The sequence below is a fragment of the Rhinolophus ferrumequinum genome, chromosome 11, assembly GCF_004115265.2.
Source record: "Rhinolophus ferrumequinum isolate MPI-CBG mRhiFer1 chromosome 11, mRhiFer1_v1.p, whole genome shotgun sequence".
In the NCBI taxonomy this organism is placed as follows: Eukaryota; Metazoa; Chordata; class Mammalia; order Chiroptera; family Rhinolophidae; genus Rhinolophus; species Rhinolophus ferrumequinum.
In genome coordinates this window covers 7,170,327-7,187,800 of record NC_046294.1, presented here as the reverse complement: position 1 = coordinate 7,187,800, position 17,474 = coordinate 7,170,327, and the positions used below count along the sequence as shown (strand labels likewise).

Here is a 17,474-nt window from a genome sequence, read left to right as displayed (position 1 = left end):
GCTGTTTCTGTGAGACAGAGTGGGGCCGCTGGGGGAACCCGGGGTGAGTGAGAGACACAGGACTTGGGAAAAAAAGCCCAGCCTCAGTTTTCCCCTGTGCAAGCTGGGATGAGAGCCGTGCCCCCTTGCCAGGCTCTGGTGAGGGTCCGGGTCGACTATGGGGTGGAAGTGGTGTAACAGCGGTGTAACAGCCATGTTCGCGGGACAGAGCGACGGCAGCTGCTCCATAAACCTCACTGAAAGTCAGCCTGGGGGCCGCCCGCTTACCCGGTGGACACGCTCGCCTTACGGCGCTTGCCTTACCAAGAGACTCGGCTTCAGTGGGCGGGCCCGAGGCGTCAAAAGCCAATGAGCTACGGACAGGGCCTTCATCGCACTTTCTGGCTAGGTGGGCGTGGCCTGAGTTTCTAAGCCAATGAGAATGTGCGGGTGGACCTGAGTCGGCGTAGGAAATGGTGGCAACCGCGGAGTCCGTGAGTGCAGCGGGGGCGGGGCTTGGTGTGGCTCCTCCTTTGCCCGCCACCCTAGCTCCCAGAGTGGGGCAGGGGGTCTCCCGGCCGGGGGCTGGGTGTCCAGACACAGACGCCAGCGTGAAGAAGGGCCTGGGTCAGGGGTAGGACAGGTCCAAGATACTGGGGTCTGGTTTTGAGCAAGGAGGCCCCACCTGCCCCTCTGTCCCCTGGGCCTGCTTCAATTTTCTTTCGCAAGTAAATGGCCCCTTCGCTCTGCCCCCGGAGTGCTTGAAGTTTGGTCCCAATGCATTCTTTGTGGCCTTTCACCAGCTGCCCGCCTGCCGCCATGCTGCCCCTGCGCCTATGCCGGCTGTGGCCCCGCAGCCCTCCCACCCGGCTCTTCGCAGAGGCCACTCGGCAGCGGTGAGTTCGGTCTTTGGGGGCCCGGTGTCGGCCCTGTAGTTCAGCGGGTTTTTGTTGAGGGCGTGCTCAGCTCTAGGCCCTGCCCTAGGTACTGAGGTAGTTGTGATCTCTCTATTCTGTGTCAGGTGCCTTACAGGCTTGTCTCAGGTAAACTTCACCTTCACTGCTGAGGACAGGATCAGAGATGAAGGGACAACCACCAAGGTTATACAGTGAGTTAAGTGGCAAACCTGGAGTTTGAGCCCAAGCCAAACCCAGTGTGTTTTCCACAACTCCTGTGGTTGTCCAACATCACTGTGCATAACCCACGGGGTGGGGTGGTCCTTACAAAAATGCAGATTCCTGGGCCCTGCTCTGGAGCTTCTGAGCTGCAGCTATGAGGTTGGACTCAGGAATCTGTTTTTTTTAAACAAGCTTTTTAGGTGTTTCTGACACAAGGAGTCTGATGAGGACTACACTTTGAGATGTTCTGATCTGCACCATTCCCAAAACACTCCGAAAGGAGGGATGATTTGGAGATAGATCTCCCTTGGTACCTGCCTCAGTCCCCTCAGCTACTGGTTGCTGAGTTGAAGGGTGTAGCCCAGGGGGGCTAGGAAGGGTAGGGAAGTGGTATCCTCTGTTTCCTTAGTCCCTGCAAGTTCCAGCCTCTCTCCACAGGTCTGGCCCCAGTAACTACTATGAACTGTTGGGGGTGCATCCTGGTGCCAGCCCTGAACAAATTAAACGAGCTTTCTTCTCCAAGTCCAAAGAGGTACCAGTGGTCCTAGGAAGGGAAGTGGGAGGGGAAGTCTGAGCCAGACGGGATGCACTCCAAATTCCCAGGAATGGAGCTGAGTAGTTCACTCTAGCTGGTGCCACATTCCATCAGCACGCATGTGGAAGGGGAGCACCCCAAGAGCAGATGTCTGGCCCGGCCAGAGGAAAGCCAGGGGTGTGCTGTCTGATGGGCTGGGCTTGGTTCTCTTGACCTATCGGCTCTTGAGAAAGCATGGACCAGCGCAAACAGTGAGAGCCAAGCAGCCACCCCTTTGGAGGGGTGGCTGGCCCGAGGGTGAGGGTCGCTGCCCAGACAGGGCCTCTGGGAATGATTTGAGCCCTTGTGGGTGGACATTATCAAGATGGGTCCTGGGAAGAGACATGGGAAAGGAGATGAGGGGAGTCCTGCCCCACCCCAGCTGCACCCTGACCGGGACCCTGGGAACCCGGCCCTGCACAGCCGCTTTGTGGAGCTGAGTGAAGCGTATCAAGTGCTTAGCCGGGAGCAGAGTCGCCGCAACTATGACCACCAGCTTCGCTGCACAACTCCCCCAAAGTCTCCAGGAACCACAGCCCATCCCAGGTCTGCTCATCAAACACACAGGTACTGTATCTTGCTGCTAGCTTGCCCCCCACCAAATCTTTTAGGGAGCCTCATCCCCACACTGCCCCTTCTCCCTCCCAGCAGCTCCTGGACAGCCCCCAATGCACAATACTGGGCCCAGTTTCATGGCGTGAGGCCTCAGGGACCAGAATCGAGGCAGCAGCAGCACAGACACAACCAGCGGGTGATGGGGTACTGCCTCCTGATCATGTTGGCAGGCATGGGCCTGCACTATGTTGCTTTCAGGTGCATCCCTGCTGGGGGGAGAGGGGCAGGGGGGTAAAGCCCAGTGTGGTCAGCCAGCCATCCCACCACCCCTGTCGCTTGCACTTGTGTCTCTCCAGCTAAGAATTGCATGAAATACATCTCCGGAGCATTTGCTCATTTAGCAAAGACAGCGCTGCTCTAAGGGCTAGTGTCGTTTTCAGGGTTTTTTAAAATAATTTGAAAGTAAATCTTTGGTGCTGGCTGCCATGGAGTGGCAGAGCCAACCAAAATCATGCAAAAGAAAGAAATGCTTTGTAACAAGGCCTCACCAGCAACTGTTTTCACTTGTTTGGCAGCCAACTGTCACCCCGCCCCTCTCTCATGCATGTCATAACAGGTTCTACAGCAAAGATACTTAAAGGCAGTGCAATGCCCACTGCTAGCAGCCTGCCTAGTTCAGTGATGGAGTTGTACGCACAACTCTTTCAAATCTGTGAGGACCATCCTGATGTTCAGTGCTGAACAGCTGGGGGATTTGGGTCGCCATTGGACCCTCTATGTGTCCCTCTCCCTGCCTAGCACAGGCAGTTAGGCTGAGGTCCTTGCAGATGTAAAGCTGTGAGACCCTAGAGTAGGGTGCAGGGGGTGAGACTTGGAGGACAGCAGGGTTTGGGGGACCCAGGGTTAATTGTAACCCCCATGCAGGAAGCTGGAGCAGATGCACCGTAGCTTCATGGATGAAAAGGATCGGATCATCACAGCCATCTACAATGATACACGGGCCCGGGCCAGGTCTGTCCCTGCTCTACCCTGCCCTCTCTTCACTGTCCCAGCACCACCTTCCAGGATCCCTGTCCCAGCCACCCCGATGCTCTCTCCTGCAGGGCCAACAGAGCCAGGCTCCAGCAGGAGCAAAAGCAGAGGCAGCAGCTGCAGCCACCACCGGGGCCTCCCCCAGGCCCAGGGACAGTGCCCCCAGGCACCAGCCCGTGAGCAGCTCACCTGAATGGGGCCTGCTGTGTTTCCTCCCGGGACTCTCCACTCCCCAAAATGCATGCAATAAAGTGGTTCTCTGCGCTCGTGTCCGCTTCACTCCTTCAGCCCCAGCACCCCCCTCTCCCCCACCCCTCCATCCCCGGCCTCGCCGTGGGACAGCGCCCCGCCCTCCGGGTTCTGGCGGCAGCGACCCAGGAGCCCGGCCCCTTGGGCGGTGCGTCCCCTTTCCCCTGCTGCGGAGGGAGGGGGTGTGTGGAGGGGGCGGGCCCGCCGGCGGCCTCGCCCCCCCCTCCGGCCCCCGCCCCGCCTCTGCCCCACGGCCCGGTGGGGAGCCCGTGTCTGGGTCACATGAGCCGCCCGCCCGCCAGCCCGGGCCCGGCCCCCTGCCGCCCCCGCCGTCCCCGCTGCCTCCACCGCCCGCCGCTCGCCGCCGCCACGGGCCGCCCGGCTCCAACGGCCGCCGCCGCTGCGCTGCGCTGCCTGCGCCCAGGGCTCGGGAGGGGGCTGCGGAGAAGCCGCCCCCCGCGCCCGGCCCCCGACCGCCGCGCCCGGGCCCGCGCCATGGGGCTCTGGCTGCCACCGCCCCCGGCGCCGCCGGGCTAGGGCGATGCGGGCGCCCCCGGCGCGCGGCCCCCGCGGGCACCATGAGCCCCCTGCTCCGCCGCCTGCTGCTCGCCGCGCTCCTGCAGCTGGCCCCCGCCCAGGTACGTGCGTCCCCGACATCCCGCCCGCCTGCCGTGCCCTCTCTCAAGGTTGGCGGAAGTGGGGAGGCGCTGAGAGGCCTCCGCGGAGGGGATCTGCGGGTCGGACCGCGGACGGTGGTGTTGCAGGAGTCTGACCAGGGCATCCCCCGGGAGATGTCCCTCCCCACTGGCCCGCCAACCCAGTCCCGGGGCCACTCCCCCGCCCCACCCCATCCCCTGGGCGCAGCCAGGGGCGGAGCCTCCTGAGTGCCCGAAGGACCTAGTTCGGCTCCCACTGTGCTCCCTTCTGACCTGTGGCCACTGGAACAAGCCTGGTCCCCAGGCTTAGAGGTTCCATGACGCCGACAGAGCTCAGCTGGAGGGTCCTGGCCGGGGGCAGGTCCCTGGTGGCCAGGAGAGGACAGGTAAAGCTAGAGTGGACCCAGAAATAGAGCAATCTGGAAAAATGTCAGAGAGGAGTTGAAACCTTCTAACTGCAAGGTTAGACAGAGCCTTGGGAATAGTGACAGGGCTAGCCCTAACTAGAGTGCACCTTGGGTCCAGCTCTCTTCTCTCCTACAGGTTCCTGTCTCCCAGCCTGATGTCCCTGGCCACCAGAAGAAAGGTAATAGTAACAATAACTTCTCTAGCCAGCACTGAGAAGGTATGTTATGTGTCCATCATCTTGTGTAACCACAACTGCTCTGTAAGATGCAAACTCTTAATAATCTGCCCATTTCCCAGAAGTGGAGATTGAGGCAGTGGGGTTCCCGGGTTCTAGATGAAGAGGGTAGGGGAAGGCAGGGTGGGAGGGCAGAAGGTGGGGCTAGTGGAGGGTGGCCGTGACACAGGAACTAGGGAAAACAGCTGCTGGGCACAGGGGTAGGGGAGCCAGGGAACAGCTGCAGGACACCCAGTGGGGACTTAACCCTTATACATGTGTCCTCAGTGGTGTCATGGATAGATGTGTATGCTCGTGCCACCTGCCAGCCGCGAGAGGTGGTGGTGCCCCTGACTGTGGAGCTCATGGGCACCGTGGCCAAGCAACTGGTGCCCAGCTGTGTGACTGTGCAGCGCTGCGGTGGCTGCTGCCCTGACGACGGCCTAGAGTGCGTGCCTACTGGGCAGCACCAAGTCCGAATGCAGGTACTGGGGCAAGTCGTGCATGCCTGGCTGGGGTGGACGGATGCTGGCGCTCTGGGGGCTGCAGGGGTGATGGCCAGGGCCCTGGCTGGTGGGCGAGCTGTCCTCCCTCCAGCCCATGGAGTGTCCCCTTCTCTTCCCCCCTCTCTCTCTCTCATTGTCTTTCTCCATTTTTCTGAGTGCAGATCCTTATGATCCGGTACCCGAGCAGTCAGCTGGGGGAAATGTCCCTGGAAGAACACAGCCAGTGTGAATGCAGGTGCCAGCCAGGCCCCACGTCTGAGCTCGCAGAGACCAGGCTTCGGGGGTGCTGGGCGTGGTGGGATACCGCAGTGGGGACCAGGATTTTGAGGGTGGAGCCAGAGTAGGCCTGGGATCTGGGGCAACAGAGTAGGATGCTGGGCCTTCCTGATCCTCCTCCTCTTTGTCTCTGTCGGTCTCTCTTACTTTTCAGACCAAAAAAAAAAGAGAGTGCTGTGAAGCCGGACAGGTGAGTCTCTTGGCCTCCTGCTGAGGTGGGGTTGGAGACCAGGCCCAGTGCCCAGGATGTAACCTGTGGGTGGGGTGGGGGCTGTACGAGTGTGTCAGGTGTGGTCCCCTCCCCTTTGTCCTCCCACTTGTGCCCCCCTCTGCCTTTTTCTTTGCTCTCCAGTCTGTATGCTCTGACCTGACCTCAGCTCCTTCCGGGGAAGACTTCCTTCCCGCCCCAGACATGTTGCTTCTCCTCCTAGGGCTGCCACTCCCCACCACCGTCCCCAGCCCCGCTCTGTTCCGGGCTGGGACTCTTCCCCCGGAGCACCCTCCCCAGCTGACATCACTCATCCCACTCCAGCCCCAGGCCCCTCTGCCCACGCTGCACCCAGCGCCGCCAGCGCCCTGACCCCAGGACCTGCCGCTGCCGCTGCCGACGCCGCAGCTTCCTCCGTTGCCAAGGGCGGGGCTTAGAGCTCAACCCAGACACCTGCAGGTGAGTAGTTGTGGGATGGCAGTTGTTTGGGAAGGCAGCAAGTCCTGGAGCATGTCCAGGGTAAGTCTACCAGTGGGAGAAGAGCCAGGGTAGGGGAAACTGTTGAATGTGTTGAACAAATATTTACCAAGTGTCTGTGGGCACTGGGATTGGCATACACAAGGCACACGTTCTATCAAATGCGGAAGTCAGACACAAGGACACATGATGCTGGCAGAGGCTATTGAGGCCTATGGTACGGGGCACTTGACATCGTCTTTACGAGGTCAGAGATGTCCTGGAGGAGGTGACATGTGCCTGGAGTAGAAACAAGAGAGACAACTTTCCAATTTGCAAAGCTCTGGGCCTTCCGAGAAGCCCCTGTGGTAGACATTTGTCCTACCTTGTGGGCTCTGAGAGGCTAGGGGACATAGTGTAACCTGTCCACTCTTGTCCAAGGGCTTCTCACCACCCCTCCCTTCCACAACGAGGCCATGGGTGCATCACGTGGGCCAGGCCAGTTGGGGCTTCCCAGGAATGTTAGGAGAGAATGGGGTTCACAGGAGGTAAAGGGGTGAGTCCAGAGGAGCAGGTGCTGAGCTGTGGCAGCATAACCAGACCCCCTTCCTCCTCCCCTCCTTAGGTGCCGGAAGCTGCGAAGGTGACACATTGCTTTTCAGACTCAGCAGGGCCACTTGCCTCATAGGCCACACCCCAGAGGGGGACTAGAGGGCAGCCTGGTGAGAGCATCCCAGCCCCTCAAGACCTCAGCCCAGGCGGAAGCTGCTCCAGGACCTGGGCTTCTCAGGGCTTTCTGGCCATCCCTTGTCTCTGCAAGGCTGCCATCCAACAGGAAGGGCAGAGTTGGATGAGGAGACTTGCAGGCAGCAAGAAGGGTCGCATACCAACTTGGGAGAGAATGGGGTCCTGTCTCATTGTTTAACCACCCTGTGCAAGGGAGCATCTTACGAGTGGCCCCTCCCTCCCCTAAGAAGACCCTGATCCTCTGCAAATAATGGGAGTTGGGCCTCGGTGTGACAACTGTGACCCTCCCCCCAACCCTGATAAAAGAGATGGAAGGAGCTGTCCCTGCCTGTGTCCCTGTTTGTCATTGTCCAGGTTGGCTGATTTAGGCATGAATGTCTGCATCACACTGCCTCCTAGACCCAGAGCTTCTTACTCCATTCATTGTGCAGATGCAGGGAAATGAGGCCCAAGGTCCACGTCAGGTCAGACAGAGCCAGAATCATGTATTCTTCACATTCATGTTAATGCCAGGCCCTGGGGAGTTGCTGTCCTCCTGCTTATCACAAGGGTTTCTTTCTGGAAGGAGATGGCGTTATGGCTGGTGAGCTTGAGACCAGGACCCGGATTGCTAGACTTTGGGTGTCATTGCCCTCTCTTTCTGAGCCTCAGGTTTCCACATGTGCACATGGAGGGAACGGATGATTGCTGTGGTCTGGGCCCTTGGGCTTCAGGCAAGTTTGAGTGTGTTTTCACGTAATAGAAAAGAACCCGTCTTCCCTGCTGGGTAGCACTCTGCGTTTGCTGCTTTTCCTCCCTGTAGCTTAACTCTAAAGCCGTGCGCCTGGCCTGTCTCCACTCCCAGCTCCCTGAATGCGAAGAACCAAAGGTCTGTGGCTGGTGGGCTTGGTTTGGGAGACAGGCTTGCCTCACCCCAGCCACACAGCCTTCTCCACCTTCACCTCCCTTGTACCTTGGGTGCCCCTCACCAGCTCCTGCTTGGGACCCTCCTGACCTTTGTCTGACCCAGCCCAAGCTCAGTGCCCAGCCTTCTGCCTGCAGACTCCAGTGCCCGTAGGGCTGAGTGGTGAGGGGTGTGTTCCATAGGCCAGCTCTGGACACAATGGCTTTGCCCTGCCGAGGCAGGACATTCAGGGACAGAGGTTAACCCAAAGCAGCCAACCTCATGGAGGCCTCTGCAGTGTTAGATTAGAGGATGTGGTAGTGATCTTGCTAGGCCCAAGGCAAAAGTGGGGTTAAACCAGAAGAGAATTCCTGAGTGATTAATATTTTCATATCATGACAGCCATACTGTCAGTGAAAATGACATAGCCCAATTAGTGAGACAGATGCGGGTTAGGGACCTAGGGCTACCACCTTCCACATAGACCCACTGGAAATGCGCAATACTTCATATGCCCCTCCTTGTTCAGTCCTCAATTCTGAGGTCAGTGCTGGGACTATCTTCCTTTTTCAATTGAGGAAATAGTCTCAGAAAGGCTGATTGACCTGGGGATTTGACCAAATCAGCTGTCTCCCTAACACTCAACTCAGGTTTAGCTAACTCCCAATGGCAGGTTCATTACTTCAATTGAGATGTTTACTGGGCCCTGCTGCGGGCTGGGGCGCCTCAAAGTAAGTCTGGTTGGGGACCTGGCCCAGCCAGACCAACCATTAGTCTGACTCAGTGGTCTGTGCGGCAAGTAAAGTTAGGCCTGGATGCTGGGGGAGAGAAAAAGGAAGAGCATTCGCTGTGGGCCAGGGCCCGGCGGTGACCGCCGCAATCCTACAGGGACCCTGCAAGGAGGGTGTTATCAAGTCCGCGTTACGGGGACACCATAACCTACCATGCGAAGGAACTTGCACTAGGTCACAGAGCCAATCAATGAGAGGCAGACCCTGAATTCAAACTCGTCTCACTCTGAAGCCCTGGCTCTTTTCATAGCAACTAAGGGTTGTGGATTCTGAAGAGAGCGGGGGCAAACAGGAGCGCTGGGGGGTGACATAAAATGGCGTCTCAAGACCCCCTCCGCGCCAGCCTGACCTTAATTTTACCTCAACCGGAAGTGCCTTCGGCCCTTTCGGAAGTCACTTTCACCTAACCTTACCGACCACCGCTCTACAGGAAGTGACGGAAGTCACGTGGTGTCGTAGGGGCGGAGCTAAAGAAGAAGCTGCCCCAGCGGGCGTGTGGCCGCGGCTTTTGTACCGTCCAATAAGGGCGGGCGGCGTGGCCCGGCCTGGTAGCGACGATGACGCGCCTGCGCAGAGGCTGCAGCACGACTGGGTTGACTCCGGGGGCGCGGTGAGGAGGTGAGCGGGGGCCACAGCCCGGGCTGGGGGGAGCCGGGGTGTAAGGGGGCAGGCTGGATCAGGCCGGGGCGCCGGGTGTCAACCAGGTATAGGTTACGAGGAAATTGGGGGTTGGGGTCGGAGCTGTCTGGGGATGCCGCAGGGGGAGGGTTCTCATGCCGCACGGGGCGGAGCCCCGGGACTTGGGGCGGGACGTGGAATAGACACGGGTGGGACCTCTGAGCTGGTACCAGTTGGAGGCGGGGCTCTAGGGCTGGAGGCGGAGCTTGGACTGGTGGGGGACGGAGTCTGGTCCTTGGAGGAGGAGCTGGAACAGGCGGAAGGCGGAGCCTCGGATTTGGAGACCAAAGGGGACGGGGCGCAGGCGCTGGGGGCGGGGTTTCAGCCGGTGAGTGGCGTGGGTACAGTTCAGGAAAAGAGGTCTAGTTCTATCGAGGGTGGGGCTTCAGGGCCAGGGGCGGAATTACGCCCTCTAAAGGGTGGGGCCAAGGAACCAAGCGCAGGGGTAGGCCCAGGTAATGGCCCGGGGCGTCCACGCGGGGGCGGTCTCCGTGGTGGCCGGGCCTGGGGACGTGGTAGGCCGCGAACTCCCCCAGGAGAGGTGGTGTGGGTGGAGCGGGCTCGGCGGCCACCGGACACGGGGCCAGTCTGGGTGCCCCGCAGACCCCCGAGGGCTCAGAGCTGGGGCGGCGCCCCCGGCGGAGGCACAGGGTCAGCCTGGGGGGTATCCCCAGAGGACCGGGGCTCCCCGGAGCCACCCAGCGGCGATGTGTGGGTGCCTCGAGGCCGGCCGCCTGCAGCGGCTGCAGAGGTGTGGGTGTGCTGGGCGGGAGGCAACTGGGTGTGGCGTGAGTGGGATCGCCGGGTCGGGGCAACTGCTGTGCAGTCAGATAGGGTCTGGACTTTGCGTAAAGGGACGGGTGGGAATTGAACGAAGCTGGGGACCAGGAGAGAAGGAAGGGCTGGGGGTGAGCAAATGGGCGGGGCCCTGGCTGCTGTGGCCTCCCCTGACCCTCTCCCCTCGCTGCTGGGGTCCTCGGGCCAGCCCCCTTCTCACTGGACTGGTAAGTGTAGCCGCGGAGCCCGGGGGAGGGGGGCGGTGACCTGGGACAAGGGGATTCCCCAGGGGCAGGCAAGGTCTGGTGAGGGTGGAATCCGCCCGCTCCCTGCTGGTATTCCATGCCCTTCCCACCCTCCCGGTCGGTTGGTCGGTCGGGGTCTGTCCCCGCAGAGACATGAGGCTGAACTGGGTCCTGACAGTACTGTCCATCTGCCTGAGCGCCCTGGTCACGGCCGCGGGGGCCGAGGGCAAAAGGAAGCTGCAGATCGGGGTCAAGAAGCGAGTAGATCACTGTCCCATCAAATCGCGCAAGGGGGACGTCCTGCACATGCACTACACGGTGGGTGAGGGAGGCGGAGCTTTGGGGTGTGGGTGGGGCTTCTGGGGACCAGAAAGAACTTGGGAGCGTTTCCTCTGCCAACAAGGTGGGTGACCTTGGGCAAGTCCCCTCTTCCCTCTATGCCAGTTTCCATCATTCGACCCTGCTCTTCACCATTCCCCAGTTTGACACCAGCAAGCAGTTACAATGTACTGTGAGCTGCCTAAGGCTCTGTCCCCTTCTAGGACAATGGCCACCAATGTTGTGGGAGGCCAGCTTGATGAGGAGAGCAGCTGGGGTAGCTATCAGAGTGGACCCTCCTCCTCACTGGCCTTCCCATGGTCCCACAGGGGAAGCTGGAAGATGGGACGGAGTTTGACAGCAGCCTGCCCCAGAACCAGCCCTTTGTCTTCTCCCTGGGCACGGGCCAGGTCATCAAGGGCTGGGACCAGGGGCTGCTGGGGTGAGTCAAGGGGCCATAGCTGTGGTCCAGGAGGTGAACTGTGGGAGGCAAGCCCCAGGGATGGGGTGGGGGGCAGGGAGCCTGAGTGCTGCCATGTGCTGAACATGTGTTGTCCTGCAGGATGTGTGAGGGGGAAAAGCGGAAGCTGGTGATCCCATCAGAGCTGGGTAAGAGGTCCTTCTTGAGCCAGGATAGGGTTCGGGGTATATGTCTGGGGAAGGGTGAAGGCTGGTTCAGCCTCTGCATTTGTCTCCCCCCCTTCATTCATTACAGTTCATACCTCTTCCAAGTCTGGCAGTGTCCAGCAATGAGGAAAGGACAAGACCCTTAGGGCCTTCAGCCCTGATACCCACCCTCTGCCTGGCCTTTCACAGCCCATCCCCATTCATTCTACCTCTCAACTTCTGGCCTCATTTAAGACGGGCAGAGGCCTGGCTGTGGCCTGGATGTCTGCAGAACCTCTTCCTGGCCACAGCTCACTTTGTTTCTTTGCATCTTGACAGGGTATGGAGAGCGGGGAGCCCCCCCAAAGATTCCAGGTAATATACATTTTTGCCCCCTATCTCTTACACCCCTCCCATCTCCCTGTGGCCCTGGTTCTCATTCTGACCCCACTTCTCCCCTGCAGGTGGTGCAACCCTGGTGTTCGAGGTGGAACTGCTCAAAATCGAGCGACGTTCAGAACTGTAGCCAAGCTGGGGAGGGGCAGCGGAGAGGCCATCAGGGACCAGACTGTTTAAAAACAAAACAAAACAAAACAAAAAACTTAAAGCTCATGAAGTGAGCCTGTGTTTGTTTGTGGGCCCCGAGAGACTTAGAAACCATAGTCCCAGCCACCTCTCTCTTTTTTGGCTTTAGAGCTTTGGGTTCTAGGCTCAATAGCCTGGGGGTCAAGATGGCCAGTCCCTGGGTGGCATGGTGGCCCGTGCCCAGAGGGAAAAAAGTGTTCGTTCTTGCCTGCCAACAGCAACACTGCCCCCCCCCACCCCACAGTTCCCCAGCCACTTCCAGCTCCTGGTCTGGGGAGCCAGCATTGGGCTATCACCATGGCTACATGGCCCTCAGGAAGGCCTGTGGTCACCTGGGAAGAAGCTGAGCTGGCAGCAGTTGTAGAGCAGTGTGTCCCCCCTAAAAGACACCAGCCAAGCCTGTTAGCTGCACCAAAGGCATATCCTAGCTTTATTAAAGGGCCCGCGCCGCAGAGTCAATATAAAAACACAAAAAGTCCCATCAGTTTAATAACAATAAAAAACCCCAAAAATGGAAAACAGGGGGCAGGGAAGAGGCCCCTGGGCCAGGGGTACGGGGAGCCCTGCTCATGGCACCAGGCCTGGCAGCAGAGTCCCCTGGTATTGCTGTTGCTACGAGGTCAGGGGGCAGCGATTGTCCTGTGGGAGCCACCGTTCACCTGGGTTGAGGACCCTTACTTCTTCTGGGGTGTGCTCAGCTTCTGCATGCCCCGGATCTTGTCCAGCAGGCCAGAGATGAAGGCCTGGACAGGAGGGAGGACATTAGGGAGACCAGATCCCAAGATGACAGGAGCCTAGGCTCTTACTCCTCCCTCTGGGGAAACCACTTACTTACCTCAGTGGGTTTGTAACAGTCAACCAGCAGCTCCTAGTGGGACATGGGGGAAGTATAATTGTGAGCTCTCAGGAACGAGGGCCTTGAGTTCACCCATACCCACTTCCAAGGGACTGGGGCCACCCTGAGGCAGAGGAGATGCCATAGCTAGGCAAGTTACCATTAGCCCCATTTGATGGAGGCAGACTCTGAGGCCCAGCCTCACAAAGCTGGCTGACTCAGACCAAAGAAGGCAGGGCTCCTGTGTCTCGCTTCCCCAAAGGGCAGTGCCTCCAGGCAGCCCTCTACTCCCAGCTCCCCTGACCTGACCCTGCTGCCCTCCAACCCCTCTCTCACCTTGACCCTGGCAGCCCGGGTATCATCACTCTCCATGTCCAGGAGTTCATCCACATCGATCTCCAGCTCTGGGATCTCCTCTTCCTGGGGTGGGGATGGGGGAGGAGGGAGAGACAAGGGCCTGAGTTGGGAGAGAGGGTGTGAGAGGGGCTTGCTGGCTGAGGCCCCTGCCCTACTGCAGGACGAGCCAGCCCTCTGACCAGCAGACAGCGGCAGCTGCTCCAAGGAACAAAACAGATCAGGCTCCTGCCAAGGCAAACTGCCCGATGGTGGGGGGGAGCTTCCTGTTTCTGCCAGTTGGGCACCCTGGGTGCCAGACAGGGCCAGACAGAGCTGGGGACCCTCGGCTGGGAACCCTGCAGATGTGTCTCCCCAACTTCCGGGGCCCCCCACTTCAACTGGAGCAGGTGGGGCCAGCTGTCCCAGCTCATCACAGCCCCTTCCCCTCCCCCAAACACCTGTCACAGCTTCCTGGGAGTGAAGAGGAAATGAAGGGTGAGGGGTCAGTGGGAAGGACCCAAGCCTGGTAAAGGGGAAACAAAGAGCCCATGCTTTGCTGAGGGAGGGGTGCCCTCCATACCCCCCCAGGAAGCGCCTATCTAGTTTAGAGCCAGCTGCATTCCAGGGCAGGGTTAGGGTAGGCAGCATAGGGCAAGCCCACTCCTCCACCCTGCCCCCCGGGGACTGAGTCACCATTTGAGTAAGGAAGGAGTCATGGGGTGGAGAACCAGAACCCACAGAGCAGGCTGGCCTGTCCCCATGCCAAGATGGAGCTCCAGGGTAGCCCATTAGAATAACTCAGACACTTTATGGTCCCCCCACCAACTAGGCTAGCGTCTTTTAACCAGTCTAGGTTAGCAGGTACTAAGTAGACCTCCTTCCACGGCCAGCCCAGGCTATCCCCATGCCTCTTGCCCAAAGCCCAGGCTACCCCTTGAGGCTTCTAGAGGACCCCAGGCTTGACCAGGGTGGGGGCATGAGGGAAGCAGCGGAGAAAACTGGGGTGACTGAAGTCAGACAAGAAAGCGTATATTGGGGACGAGGAATAGATAGGAGAGGCAAGCGCAGAAGCGGAGCGCCCATTGACTCGAGGTGACAAGCAGGCTCAAGGTGGGTTTCCCAGGCGGCCCGACTCGGAACCGACTTTAGGGTTTCGGTGCAGGGCGGAGGACACACCTGACAGTCGTAGAGGCGAGTGAGCTGCTCCAGGATCCACTCCTCCAGGTTGAGGCGCTTCCGTAGCTCCTTGCGGTCGTACTTGACCGTGACCTTCCCTTGGCGCCTCACTGGGCCCTCGTCGTCCGCGCCGCCCGGGCCCTCACCTGCAGCCCCAGGGGGACTCTGAAAGTAGACGCGGGGCCCTGGGCCACCACTGCCAGGCCCGGGTGCCGGGGCTGCCAACGCCGCGCCCCCCGCGGGGCCGCTGTCCGCCATGGCGGCCGCCGGGGCCACGTGCGCGCGTCCGGCCCCTCCCTGCGCCGCCGCCTCCGGGACGCCCGCCGGCTGGCTGCGGGCCGCTGGCTCGGATTAGCTGGTGGGCTCGGCTCCGCGCGGCTCCGCGGCAAGGGCGGCGGCGGGGGCGCCCGGGGGCAGCTGCAGCATGCGGAGCCCCCGGGCCAGACTTGGCCGCGCCCCGCCCCCTACCCACCGATCCGCCCGCCCTTTGTCCCCCGCGGCCGCCGCCCGAGCCGCCGCCGCCGAAGCCGCTTTCTCTGTCTCGCTGGCTTCCCCCGCCCCCCGACCACACCCCCTTAAAGGGCCAGTCTTCTGCAGTTCCTCACCCCCACCCCGCCCCCGAGCTGGGACTAGGGGAGGATCTTCTCTTCAGGGGTTTGGGCCTGGCTGTCCTCTATCCCTATTAACTTTCCTGCCCCAAACTCAGATGTTCTAAGCGCTGGGTACCAGCATTTGCTCTTTCGCTGGAACCCTAGTGTTCTGTCATCACTGAAGCAAAAACGGGACGTCCGGAAAGGGAGGGGAGTGGGCACTGTGTGCAGGGTGGGTGTCCGGCGAGGAGATGTGGGAGCCCCTGACGTCTGGGTCCTTCGGCCCTTGGCCAGCGGGGGACGAGCAGGCTTCTCCGCACGGACCGACACGTGGACCGGGGTCCCAAGTGTGGAGGAGTGGAAAACGCGGGCAGGAGTTGCCCACGTCCCCTGACGCCCTACTCTGAGGAACCCGCACCACCCCATGGTGGAGGCCCAGAATTGGGATGAGCAGAACCGGCCGGGCGGCCTGAACGGCCAGACCCCAGGCAGCCACCACCCACCCGCCAAGGTGGCGGCGGTGAACGGAATTATGGGAAATGTAGTTCGCAGGATCCCACCCCACATGGCCGCTCCTCCCCCGCAGCAAAGCCGGGACCAGGAAGCACAGAACTTGTTTGGGGCGCCCCCTCGTAGGGCTGGCCGCCACGGGACACGGCCCTCCGCATCCCGCAACGTCTGTGTGTACAAACGAGGAGGCTCAGGCATAGGGAGCTGGGAAGTGGGGGAGCCGGAACTCACGACAATAAAGACAATAATAACTGACCCATAATAAGCGTTCCTGGAGACTGTTTTACACAGTCGGCCCCAGCTTGAAGGCACCTCACTCACTGTCCCGCAGATCCTGGCCCTGAGGCTCCTTCTGTCCTTCAGATCTGACAGGCGCTGTACCTGCCCCACCTCTCTTAAGCAGACTGTGCATCTCATGCCCCCAACCTCATTTGATTTTCTGTATCTCTGAATACGCTTTCTCATTCATTTGTTCATTGTCTGTCTCCCACTTCTATTCTGTGAGCTCCATGGTGCGGAGACCTGTCTTGCCTTTGTTTATTGCTGATGCTCTGGTTGAGTGGGCCTGCTCCTGCTTCAAACCCACATGTATCTAGCAAATTACCTGGTTCTTGCTGAACTCTCAGCCCTTATGTGAGACTCAGTAGTAGGTGCCCGATAACTATTGGTTTGAACAAATGACTGAATGAAAGAATGAATGGCTTCATTTGAGCCTCCATTTCCTCCTGAGGTTGGGGTGAAGATTAAATAGGAAAATGCTTGGAATGTTCAATGACTGTACCACAGAAGTTCATTAAGTCACACAGCTAGATAGAGATGCAGTTCAGCTTGTGAACCCAGGCCCCTGAAACAAAGTCTGTATTCATCCCCCTACCTCCCCTTAGATACCACCCAATAAAGTTGTGCTGCTCCTCTGGGATGCTTCCACAGATGGCAGGCTCACCCTCTGAAGTGACAAGCAGAGTCTCAGGGTCTGAGAGGCAGTAAGTGATTCTGTCGCAGCCCTTCACAGACACCCTCTCTTTGGATGCCAGGAAAGCCCTCTGCAGCAGGTGGGGTTCAGAGAGAGGTTGAGACTAGCCCAGGGTCACAGAGCTGGTGCTGTAGCCGAACTCAAACCCAGGACTTTAGGCTTACCCTGTAATTGGGGCAAAGAGACAACAAGAAGGCAGAGGCTGCTAGCAATGGTGAACGGAGGTGCAGAGGGGGGTCGAGGTGGGCCTCTTGCTGCGGGGCCTGAGTTGGACGCAGGCTCTCCAGGCTTAGCCTGGGGTAGGTAGAGTGAGCTAATGCCTCCTCCCTCCTCAGCCTTCTTCCTGGTCTTAGCCTCCCTTCACCCAGCCTGGGGGGCTAGGGAAGGGCTGACCTTTGCTCTTATAGATTAGAGAGGACTCACCCTTTCCACCAGAGGCCTCTGGCTCTAAGCCTGGCCTGGAGCAATTTACCCAAGTCCAAATTACCCACCACACCCCACCTCACCCCACCAGAGCTTGTCTGCTCTTTCGGAACAGTGCTGAATAGGGACTTGGAAGTGCTCATGGTTAAGAGGGGGGGATATACCATGGCTTGCTGTGGGAGTGGGGCCTACAGGCTATGAAAACCTGGGTACCAGCCCCAGCTCTGCCCCCAAGATGCTGTGACCCAGATTGTTAACCTTCCTGTCCATTATCCCTTCAGGGCTGGTGTGAAGGCCTGCTGTCATGTCAAAAGTTAAGGGGGGTACCCCCTGGGGATTCTCTGGGCAGAATAGGGAGGAACCTGGATGCTCTTTCTGTCTCTCCCTCTCTCTACCTCCTATGCTACCCCCAGAGCACTCCCAGATTCCTGGGGCTGACTCTCTGGTCCATGCAGTCCCTACCCATGGCCACCCACCTTGAGAAGAATTAGTGCAGAAGGCCATGCTGGCTTGCAGCCTCTTGGAGGCTGGGCTGCCCTGTACAGAACTTGGAGTGCAAGAACTGGGTTCACATCCTGGCTCTGCCCAGTAGGGTACGAAGCCTCAGGCAAGTCACTTACCTGCCTTTAGTCTCTTCAAGGGGCTGATTCTGTAGACCTCCAGTGGTTGGAGGTCTAGAGCTCAGTGCTCCATGCCCACATCCCAGCCCTTGACTTCCTGCCTGAACACCCCCTCTCCCTGAACACCCCCTCTCCCCCACTGGAGTGCAC

The 17,474-nt window shown here is 59.6% G+C and overlaps 5 protein-coding genes across 27 annotated transcripts; 4 read left to right on the top strand and 1 right to left on the bottom strand.

The window, feature by feature from the left end:
• The first annotated feature begins 113 nt into the window (after nt 1-113).
• DNAJC4 (DnaJ heat shock protein family (Hsp40) member C4) lies at nt 114-3,521 on the top strand. 16 transcript variants are annotated; one of them, XM_033119836.1, is made up of 9 exons: nt 490-613; nt 783-875; nt 1,001-1,022; nt 1,290-1,407; nt 1,536-1,629; nt 2,095-2,238; nt 2,320-2,484; nt 3,151-3,237; nt 3,330-3,521. In XM_033119836.1, the coding sequence occupies exons 5-9, from the start codon at nt 1,556-1,558 to the stop codon at nt 3,436-3,438; spliced, it is 579 nt and encodes a 192-aa protein (XP_032975727.1). In that variant the 5' UTR covers nt 490-613; nt 783-875; nt 1,001-1,022; nt 1,290-1,407; nt 1,536-1,555; the 3' UTR covers nt 3,439-3,521. The 16 variants fall into 16 exon arrangements, with proteins under 16 accessions (XP_032975717.1, XP_032975728.1, XP_032975725.1 ...); XM_033119826.1 differs by lacking the exons at nt 490-613; nt 1,290-1,407 and adding an exon at nt 114-473; XM_033119838.1 differs by lacking the exon at nt 1,001-1,022.
• Nucleotides 3,522-3,999: 478 nt separating this feature from the next.
• Nucleotides 4,000-7,301, top strand: VEGFB (vascular endothelial growth factor B). 4 transcript variants are annotated; one of them, XM_033121920.1, is made up of 7 exons: nt 4,000-4,145; nt 4,707-4,749; nt 5,074-5,270; nt 5,453-5,526; nt 5,722-5,757; nt 6,100-6,234; nt 6,857-7,301. In XM_033121920.1, the coding sequence occupies exons 1-7, from the start codon at nt 4,086-4,088 to the stop codon at nt 6,876-6,878; spliced, it is 567 nt and encodes a 188-aa protein (XP_032977811.1). In that variant the 5' UTR covers nt 4,000-4,085; the 3' UTR covers nt 6,879-7,301. The 4 variants fall into 4 exon arrangements, with proteins under 4 accessions (XP_032977811.1, XP_032977809.1, XP_032977810.1 ...); XM_033121918.1 differs by having other exon boundaries at nt 4,001-4,145; nt 5,999-6,234; XM_033121919.1 differs by lacking the exon at nt 4,000-4,145 and adding an exon at nt 4,347-4,549.
• A 1,798-nt stretch (nt 7,302-9,099) lies between these two features.
• Nucleotides 9,100-11,888, top strand: FKBP2 (FKBP prolyl isomerase 2). 5 transcript variants are annotated; one of them, XM_033121496.1, is made up of 7 exons: nt 9,161-9,270; nt 10,316-10,334; nt 10,502-10,670; nt 11,000-11,112; nt 11,233-11,279; nt 11,616-11,651; nt 11,741-11,888. In XM_033121496.1, the coding sequence occupies exons 3-7, from the start codon at nt 10,506-10,508 to the stop codon at nt 11,800-11,802; spliced, it is 423 nt and encodes a 140-aa protein (XP_032977387.1). In that variant the 5' UTR covers nt 9,161-9,270; nt 10,316-10,334; nt 10,502-10,505; the 3' UTR covers nt 11,803-11,888. The 5 variants fall into 5 exon arrangements, with proteins under 5 accessions (XP_032977391.1, XP_032977387.1, XP_032977389.1 ...); XM_033121500.1 differs by lacking the exon at nt 10,316-10,334 and having other exon boundaries at nt 9,100-9,270; XM_033121498.1 differs by lacking the exons at nt 9,161-9,270; nt 10,316-10,334 and adding an exon at nt 9,332-9,356.
• Nucleotides 9,367-10,308, top strand: LOC117031143 (collagen alpha-1(I) chain). The gene has a single exon (XM_033121493.1). The coding sequence runs from the start codon at nt 9,404-9,406 to the stop codon at nt 10,199-10,201; it is 798 nt and encodes a 265-aa protein (XP_032977384.1). The 5' UTR covers nt 9,367-9,403; the 3' UTR covers nt 10,202-10,308.
• A 375-nt stretch (nt 11,889-12,263) lies between the features above and the next one.
• On the bottom strand, nt 12,264-14,634 carry PPP1R14B (protein phosphatase 1 regulatory inhibitor subunit 14B). The gene is given in 6 exon segments (XM_033121495.1): nt 12,264-12,604; nt 12,697-12,729; nt 13,033-13,116; nt 14,209-14,490; nt 14,492-14,595; nt 14,598-14,634. Coding segments are annotated over 6 exon segments (609 nt in total). The 3' UTR covers nt 12,264-12,535.
• Between the last annotated feature and the right edge of the window lie 2,840 nt (nt 14,635-17,474).

Excerpts from the sequence above, each read along its gene's own strand:
- DNAJC4 (XM_033119824.1), top strand. The coding sequence starts at position 757 with ATGCATTCTTTGTGGCCTTTCACCAGCTGCCCGCCTGCCGCCATGCTG. Across the intron at positions 1,630-2,053 it reads TCTTCTCCAAGTCCAAAGAG|CTGCACCCTGACCGGGACCC; the intron begins GTACCAGTGGTC and ends GCCCCACCCCAG. Across the intron at positions 2,239-2,319 it reads TCTGCTCATCAAACACACAG|CAGCTCCTGGACAGCCCCCA; the intron begins GTACTGTATCTT and ends TCTCCCTCCCAG.
- VEGFB (XM_033121917.1), top strand. The coding sequence starts at position 4,481 with ATGACGCCGACAGAGCTCAGCTGGAGGGTCCTGGCCGGGGGCAGGTCC. Across the intron at positions 5,527-5,721 it reads CACAGCCAGTGTGAATGCAG|ACCAAAAAAAAAAGAGAGTG; the intron begins GTGCCAGCCAGG and ends CTTACTTTTCAG. Across the intron at positions 5,758-5,998 it reads AGTGCTGTGAAGCCGGACAG|GGCTGCCACTCCCCACCACC; the intron begins GTGAGTCTCTTG and ends TTCTCCTCCTAG.
- LOC117031143 (XM_033121493.1), top strand. The coding sequence starts at position 9,404 with ATGCCGCAGGGGGAGGGTTCTCATGCCGCACGGGGCGGAGCCCCGGGA.
- FKBP2 (XM_033121500.1), top strand. The coding sequence starts at position 10,506 with ATGAGGCTGAACTGGGTCCTGACAGTACTGTCCATCTGCCTGAGCGCC. Across the intron at positions 11,113-11,232 it reads TGGGACCAGGGGCTGCTGGG|GATGTGTGAGGGGGAAAAGC; the intron begins GTGAGTCAAGGG and ends GTTGTCCTGCAG. Across the intron at positions 11,280-11,615 it reads GGTGATCCCATCAGAGCTGG|GGTATGGAGAGCGGGGAGCC; the intron begins GTAAGAGGTCCT and ends GCATCTTGACAG.